This window comes from Arachis ipaensis, chromosome B09 (genome assembly GCF_000816755.2).
Source record: "Arachis ipaensis cultivar K30076 chromosome B09, Araip1.1, whole genome shotgun sequence".
Classification (NCBI taxonomy): domain Eukaryota; kingdom Viridiplantae; phylum Streptophyta; class Magnoliopsida; order Fabales; family Fabaceae; genus Arachis; species Arachis ipaensis.
In genome coordinates, this window is record NC_029793.2 from 13,964,462 (window position 1) to 13,973,915 (window position 9,454).

The following is a 9,454-nucleotide window of genomic DNA, read 5'->3' on the forward strand; positions in this document are numbered from 1 at the left end:
GTTCCTTAAGTCTTATAACACGGATGAAGATGGTTATACCTCGGATTTATATTCAAAATATTTTAAATAAAGATCTGCCCAATAAAAAAGAACCACCTCGCTCCAACTCTCTCGGATTCACCCCAAAATTCGGTGATTGTGGCGACAGGTTGGTTAACCTGAACAACGATAAATAATAGCACTAGCAGGGCTAAAGGGGCAGATTTCAAGAGAAAGAATGTAAATCCTAATACTTTTAGTTTAGTTTTCACTTTAAGAGATATATTATTGACTTGAGTATCGGAGTCCTTTTTGCAGGTTCTACGACCAGGAAAAAGCTTTAGGGATCTCCTATTTCCGTTGTTCAGGAAATGTGGAAGCGTTTATCAAGTAGCGGCGACGAGCTATAGCTCGGAGAATATCCTTAACAGAACATTTGGCACCCACCGTGGGGCTGAATTCTAACATTACCCCACAATTCTTCTTTTTTGTTTATTTTACTTCTTTTTTGTAGAATTCCTAGCATGACCGATGACGCAGCATCACCCCTTCCTCCCACTCATGCTAAATTAGCAGTTATGAATGCTGCCCTCCAGGCGGAAGTGAAGAAAATGTACAAACTTCTAGTAGGTAGAACAGGTGGAGATAGGGAGGAGGGTAACAAAAGGAATGCGAGCAAGGAAAACCCTGAGGACGAACATCATTCTGAAACAAATATGGCGATGGAAGATACTCCCCTGAAATCCGTAAAAAGAAGAACAAATCCTTTCTCGGCAAAAAATAATGAGTTTCCAAATGCCAAAAAATGTCACACTCCCAACAACATTAAAACCATATAAGGGTTTTGGTGACCCAAAAATTTACGTCACTAAATTTGAATCCATGATGTGTTTTAAATGGCGCTTCTGGTCCAATCTTATGTCGTTCCTTTCCAACTTTCTTGGACGGAGCTACTTTATTATTGTTTTTCAGTTTGTCTGCAGGTTCAATTTCTAGCTTTGAAGAGTTTGCCAACTTATTCATTAACCATTTTGTGGCTTCAAAGATCTACGTCCATGACTCTAATTTCCTCAGCACCATCAAGCAAGGGCAACATGAAAGCTTAAAAAATTACATGATAAAGTTTGCCACAGTCGCAATGAAAATTCCTGATCTCAGTCCAGACTTGCACCTACATGTGCTGAAGAGCGGCCTCTGCCCAGGAAGATTCCAGGAGACTATTGCAGTCACTACCTAAAATATTAACCGAGTTTAGGAATAAAGCATCGGGCCAGATAGAAAATGAAGAGCTAAGATAAGCCAGGAAAGCCGAGAAGCAAACGCCCCGAAGAGAAGAAGATAAATACAAGAACAACAGAAGCTATTTAAGTTGATGCCGAAGTTCGACTCATACACAAAGTTTAACACGAAAAGAGAAGACATAATAAAATAAATCCTTCACATTAAGATCATAAAACCACCCAACAAAGCAGGAACTTATCAAGATCAGAAGTACGTAGACAAGAGCAAACACTGCACATTCTATCAAAAGTTTGGCCACACCACCGATGAATGTGTAGTAGCCAAAGACCTATTAGAAAGGCTGGCAAGACAAGGGTTCCTGGACAAATACATCAATAACAGAATTCAAAAAGAAATAACAAGCCCTACAATAGATCAGCTGAAATATAACTCAGCATCCAAAGACAAAGGAAAATGGCATACTTCGTCTGAACTTCCCACACCAAGGGGAGTTATTAACTATATTTCAGGAGGTTTTGTAGGAGGAGGAACCACCAACTCGGCTAGAAAGCGAAGTTACCTAACAATGCTAACCATGGAAGGATCTTCGTCATCACAACAACCCCTCCCCCTGAACACATTTCTTTCAATGCATCGGATTTCAAGTCACAATTCCCGAACTTAGATGATCCTATTGTAATCTCAGTGAACATGGAGGACCTGACAGTCAGAAAAGTATTACTCGATCTAAGAAGCAGCACAAATGTATTATTCTACTCAACTTTTCAAAATATGCAACTTAGTGAAAAAACTTTGCAACCTTCAACCGGAGAATTGGTAGGCTTCTCCAGGGAAAGGGTTCCCGTGACAGGTTATGTGTGGTTAAGAACCACACTAGGGGAGCACCCACGCTCAAAAACCCTAGATATTCAATTCTTAGTGGTTGACTGCGTCAACCCTTATAATGTTATTTTGGTATTACCATCCCTTAATTCTTTTAAAGCTATTGTTTCTACAGTTCACTTGTGCATAAAGTTCGATTTGCAAGATGACATTGTTGCAATCGTACACGCCGACCATAAGGATGCATGACAATGTTACAATGCAGGCTTGAAATTGAAACCACCATCAACAGAACCAATTCAACGGGTCAACCCTGTTTACAATACAGACGACATCCCGACACTGGCCGAACTCGACCCTCAAGACAATATCTCCAGCTGACCTACACCAATGGACGAGTTGCACAAGGTAAAATCACCAAACTTTAAACCCAATACACTAATATCGGATCTGCTTTTTCTGCAGGCAATGAACAAAACCTCACCAAATTACTCCAATCCAATATCGACCTTTTCACATGGACACTAGCAGATATGCCTAGAATTGATCCAAATATCATATGCCATAAGCTTGCCATTAACCCCAATGGTCCAATATGTCAGAAAAAGAGAAATTTGGGAACAAAAAGAAGAGATGCCGCCATTGCAGAGACATAGAAATTGCTCGTTGCAGGGTTTATCCGTGAGATCAGATTCTCATCATGGTTATTAAGTGTTGTTATGGTAAAAAAGAGCTTAAGGAAATTGTGCATGTGTGTAGAATTTACAGACTTGAATAAAGCATGTCCCAAAGATTCATATCCATTGCCGAGCATTGACAAATTGGTGGATAACACCTCGGGTTTCAAAGTCTTAAGATTCATGGACGCCTACTCCGAATATAATCAGATACTAATGCACCCAGAAGATCAAGACAAAACTGTATTCATAACTGATCACGTTAACTTTTGTTATAAGCTAATGCCTTTTGGACTTAAAAACGCAGGAGAAACATATCAGAGGTTGATGGATCAGGTCTTCAAAGATCAAATTGGTCGGAATATGGAAGTATACGTCGACGATATGGTAGTAAAATCGGATTCGAAAGAAGCCCACCAAGCTGACCTTCACAAAGTCTTTCAGCAACTATGACAATACAATATGAGGTTAAACCTAGAAAAATGTGCATTTGGATTTCATGGGGGCAAATTCCTCGGTTTCATGTTAACACACCGGGGGATAGAAGCAAACCCTGACAAATGCTGAGCTGTGATACAGATGCAATCACCTCGAATAATTAAAGAGGTTTAACAACTCACTGGTTGTATCACTTCTTTAATAGCCTTAGAAAGGCAAAAAAATTCACCTGGACCGACGAGTGCAAACAAGCATTCATCGACTTAAAAAATCTTCTCAGCTCGCCACCTATTCTTCAGAAACTACAACATGGTAAACCTCTTTACTTATATCTTCCAGTTTCAATTCACATAGTTAGCTCTGTACTTGTCACAGAAATAGGCAAAGAACAACGCCCAGTGTACTTCATTAGCAAGGTGATACAGAATATGAAAACCAGATACCCAACTGTGGCAAAACTAGATTCGCCTTAATAATCACATCTCGACAACTATGACATTATTTTCAGAATAATCAAATTATAGTTCGAACAAGCCAACCACTACGCCAAATAGTAGCACGGCCATACCTAGCCGGAAGGCGCAACAAGTGGTCAGTCGAACTATCAGAGCTTAACATCTCCTACAAATCAAGAAGATCATTGAATGCTCAAATACTGGCCGACTTTATTGCCAAATTCACCACTACACAGGAAATCCTCCCAGTTTGGGAATTATATGTCGACAAAGCCTCCAATGATAGGGTCTGTGGAGTAGGAATTCTACTTAAAGACAACATCAGCGTCTTCGCCAAGCAATCCATAAGGTTCTCATTCCAGGTGAGAAACAATCAGTCCGAATATGAAGCCTTGATCGCTGGACTACGACTTACGAATGAGGCAAACATTCAAAATCTCAAAGTACACTGTAACTCCCTACTCATCATCCAACAGGTAAGTGGTCATTTCCAGGTATGAGACCCTCCCTTAGAACAATACTTAAATGCAGTAAAAGATCTTACACAACGTTTCAACATTTTAAAATATCATACATACCTAGAGAACAAAATCATAGAGCAGATATCTTGTCCAAATAAGCAACTTCTAGAATACAAGATTTTCAGAATGTTTTATCACAGCTAACCTTTATTGAACCAAGCATATATGATAAAAATGTTCTAAGTTTATCGCAGCAGGCAGATTGGAAAAGCCTATACATAAACTATTTGAAAACTGGGAACATACCACCCGAAGAAAAGCCACAGTTATTTAAAAAGAAAGCAAGTTACTACACAATCATGGGAAACGACTTGTATAAAATAGCGTTCTCCCAACCATTATTGAAATGTCTCGGACCCACAGAAGTAGAATTGGCAATTTCTAAGGTCCATGAAGGTATCTGCAGCATGCATATAGTAGGTTGGAGCCTAGCCTCAAAGCTCTTAAAAGTAGGATACTACTAGGTACTAGCCAATGTTAAGAAGAGATTGCATGGAAAAAGTCTACTGTTGCAATAGTTGTAAAAAATGCGCACCAATTATCCATAGCCCGGATGAACTGTTGCATGCCTAAAAAATCGGATGGCCTTTTCATAAATGGGGACTCGATATCCTCAGACCATTCCCATTCATCAATGCCTTTACAAAGTGCATAGATGCACAACCACTTGCCAAAATAACCTCGGATAAGGTACGCTCTTTCATTTGGAAATTTATAATATGTAGATATGGTTTGCCCGGAGAAGTCATTTCCGACAATGGTCGGCAAGTTATTGATAAAAGAATTGCATCTTTTTCAACGAATCTTCACATCAAGCACCATTTTTCCTTTGTAGAGCATCCACAAAGCAATGGGCTTGCAGAGGTAGCTAACAAAATTATTTTACAGGCTTTAAGGAAAAAATTAGCAGAGGCCAAAGGATGTTGAGCCGAACTTATTCCCGAAATCTTATGGAGTTATAACACCACACGACAGTCATCAACAAAAGAAACACTGTTCCGACTAGTACACGGTGCATATTCGATAGTTCCAATGGAGATCTCCCAACGATCACTACGAACTAACCTCTTGGATGACACGACCAACACACAGGTATGATTAACCGAGCTCGACACACTAGATGAAGAACGTGACTTGGCCAGGCTAAGACAACAATCTATGCAACTTACAATACGACGAAAGTATAACAACGGAGTTTGGCCAAGATTATTGCAACAAGGAGATTTGGTACTTCGAAAAATTGAAGAAGTTTGGAAACCTCCGGGACATGAAAAACTTGCAGCAACTTGGGAAGGCCCTTTCAGAGTGTCAAAGGTTCATGGAAAAGGAGCTTATTCTTTGCAGACACTAGCCGGAATGGAGTTACCCAATACATGGAACATGTCTTCCTTAAAATTGTATTATAGATAATCCTGTGTAAAAGACGGGATTGAGATGTACTTTTTTTCCTGATCATGAGTTTTTATCCCACAAAGGATTTTTCTTGGATAGGATTTAACGAGGCCGATCACCCCACGCCCTCCACAACGGAAGGTCTTATCAATAAAAACAAAACATTCCACACTATCTCATTTCTACAAACCAACCTACAAAAGTTGAAAGTCAACAAATTCAACATAAAATAATCAAAACCAACATATTACCCAAACATCTAAATAAGTTTTCTACAAAACAAAACCGATATTAAAGATCGGTCACAATCCAACAATAACAGTTCAAATAAAAAAGTTCCAAAACTAGAGAAAGACAATTCCAAAACTAAGCAATATCTTTATCAACAGCAGCCACGTTCTCATCTTCCACTTCACCAGCTTTGTCATCAATGAGCTCACCATTGACGACGATCTTCGTAACATCAAGCTTGCCGATGTCAAATTCGGGTGTGAAAGTCACCACCTGACTCACTACTCAATCAAAACCTCCAGCAAACATCTCTAACACCTCATGCTCCAACTCATGAATTCTGGACATCATTTTTCCTTTTTCATTATTAGCTTCCTTCATCTGGCTTTGTAAGAGGTGAATATGATCCTGAAGCTTTATAATCTCTTCTTCTCCATCTTTCATCTTTGTAGTAACGGCCTCCTTCTCTTTCACAGATCAAGTTTGCCACCTTTTTTGCCTGACCCTTTTCTTCGGCCCCTAACAGCTTAGTGGTCTGACCTATACACAACGGCCTTGAAGTAATTACCTACAAACAAATGGTCACATAAGACTAAATGAACAACAAACAAATATATAATCCAAACATTACAAACTCTACCTGCATATACTTCCTAATACCCTCCTTCCCAACTTTCTTCAACATCCTCACATCGCTAACATGCTAAGCGATCTTATCAGACAGCTCTGCAAAAGGAAACTACTCACTCCATTGAGACTGTGCACCATCCCCATTGATAAAACCATGTAACTTCTTTTGCCTTTCAAAAATAGACTTATCCCCAGTTCCCACATTTAACTCCTCCTCAAAAAAAATCTTTAAAGACTTCTCTAAGTCAAGTCATTTCCTTTTCACCTGGTGAACATGAAGAGCACTTGATTGAGTGGCATCAGTGCCAGCCTTCTTGTTCACACCAGAAGCAACACCATCTTTGTCACTCTTCTTTTTCTGGCTCAGAAAAGACTGTAGATAAGAAGTGGCCAAGTTCGAAGCCCTTCTACCTAAAATATACAGAAAAATACACATATGAAAATAACATTATTATACAACAAACTCTCTGAAAATAATTCATTTACCTATATAATCCACTAGTGCCTCCTTATCTGATTCCACTTTTAACAATTCAGATATCGACAACAATTCCCCTGCTGCAAAGCAATCTATCAAGTAATCCAAAAACAAATTCTCCTCGTCACTCCTCACAGTAGCCCCCAATATTTGCATCGGCTCTGGACACCAGTAAAGGAGAAATTTTTCACCAAACTCGTCATCTAAAAAGAAGGGGTACTCAGTTTCTGATGACCGAGCCTTCACAAATATAGCCTTAAATCTTTAAACGAAGATTTATACAAAATAAACAGAAAGCGACCTAGGTAGCTACTAAGGTTAATCCATAAATCTTTTCGCACACCCTTAAATTGAAATAAGGAGAAAAAGATATTCAATGAAGGAGGAAACTCAAAGAAATCCATAAAAAACATTCAAAGGCTCGCAGAAAAGCCCATGCATTTGGATGGAGTTGCGAAGGAGCACAATTTGAGTCAATCCATTGCATTCGAACTCTAAAAAAAAGAACTTCAAGTTTAACTTTGTCAAACAAAGGGTGTACATGTAGAAATACGCCTATTCCCCTCTTTTCTCGCAAACCCTTTCTTCACCACTTTAGGGAAGTAACTCAACACCAACAGCCGCACCAGTCTTTATCAACTTTACAGAATTGAGTCCACGCAAGGACTCAACATTGTTGAAAGCTAAAGCACGATGCTTCACATCAACGTGAACCCACCCGTAAATATCATCTTTTTTAACTTCTACTACCTTATCTCTAGCCATCACCTAAAGAAACAAAAAGAAAGACAAGAACAACTAACCTTTTGAAGTCATGTCTTTTTCTCTTCAACCTAGATACAGTAGATAACTAGTGTCTTTTCCAAAGCAAAACAGATAATAAAGAAACTAAGTAAACCCCCTCACACGTTCTCCCACTACTCAACGGTTAAATTTAAAAAAAAAAGTTCATTTACCAATGATTTCCTTGAAATAACCACACAAAAATTTATTACCACATCACACTTTTCGAATTCCAGAGATAAGAAACCAAGCTTGCCCCTACCTACTAAAATGTCGCGGGTTGAACTTGGGGGCTCAAGGGACAACATTAATCCGAGATTTAACACCATAACGAATGTTACCTTATAACTCGGATGAAGACGGTTATACTTCGGATTCATATTCAAAATATTTTAAATAAAGATCTTCCCAGTAAAAAAAAACACCTCCAACTCTCTCGGATTCACCCTAAAATTTGGAGATAGTGGCGACCAGTCAGTTAACTTGAACAACGATAAATAGCAGCACTAACAGGGTTAAAGGGGCAGATTTCAAGAGAAAAAACGTCAATCTTTTAAGAGATATATTATTGACTTGAGTATCGGAGTCTTTTTTGCAGGTTTCACGACTAGACAAGAACTTCAAGGTCTCCTATTTCCGCTATTCAGAAAACGTGGAAGCGTTTATCAAGTAGCGGCGACGAGCTATAATTCGGAGAGTATCCTTAACGGAACAATATTAATAAATGTACGTATTTGACACAAGGTAAAAACTCAGGTGCACAGTTAACTTCATGTGAAGTTGATAGTTCAGAGTCGTTATTAGGTAATGATTTGGTCAAACTTATCAAATCATTTAACTATTCTCAATTATCAACCTCACATAAAGTTAACTACACTTAAATTTCTCCCTTGATACAAACTCTCTAAGAATATTCGGTTGCTTAATTATTCTTTCTTCAGTAAAATAAATATTTTATTAAAAAGTTAATGTATTTTGAAAAAAATGAAATAGACTGTTGTAAAAAGCAAAAACAAATAATTTATACGATAATGCTACATGATCAAATATTTTAGTAATTAAATTCATCTAAATTAATCCAATAACTTATTAACACAATAAAATCTAATCGGAAAAAAATGCATAAAAAAAACTTTACAAAAATAACATTTTTATCTAAGATTTCTCTAATTTTTTTCTCATACTTTATGGAATGGATGAAGATACGTACGTACGAGCAAAAGCTTCATAACAGTCCTGGTTATTTAAATGGGACCCACCTCCGAAGTCCAAAAAGCGCCGTGGCTTTCATTCTTTACTTATAGTTAGAGCATTATCCACATTTTGGACTTTAACAATAATAGAAGGCAGGTGCACCAACGAAAAAGAAGAAAATTTATTGAACACAAAAATAGAAATATGGGATGTAACTCGTTAGGGTTAGCAAATTTCACAGACCACACAAATCAATTCGTGGCAGTTACTTACTTGCTAATTAACTATATGGAAGCTACTATTTTGGATGTTTTGATTAATAACATAGCATTAAGGATAAGTAGAATAAGAAGAAGAATATTAATAGAGGTGATTGGTTCATTGTTTGGTGGTGTACGTGCGAATAATACATTTGAATGGCTCTGAACTTGCCCTCTCCAGCGCAAGTGAAGCCCTTCTTTTTCGCTTCTGATTCCCCAAAGCTTCCAGGTTCTTCTCTTCATCCTCTTTCTTTTCATTCATTTCTCTCTCCTCTATCTGTCTTTTTCTAAATTATATGTGCTTCTGCTTCTCACTTTCACTTTTCACTTATACTCTCAATTTTTTTATTTA

At 38.1% G+C, this 9,454-nt stretch overlaps 1 protein-coding gene across 1 annotated transcript in view; it reads left to right on the plus strand.

Moving 5' to 3' along the window:
* Nucleotides 9,160-9,454, plus strand: part of LOC107617659 (1-deoxy-D-xylulose 5-phosphate reductoisomerase, chloroplastic) — an 8,523-nt gene continuing 8,228 nt past the window's right edge. Inside the window, exon 1 of the mRNA XM_016319476.2 lies at nucleotides 9,160-9,331. Coding sequence (XP_016174962.1) covers nucleotides 9,259-9,331 — 73 coding nt within the window. The 5' untranslated portion in view covers nucleotides 9,160-9,258. The remainder of the gene's footprint in view (nucleotides 9,332-9,454) is intronic.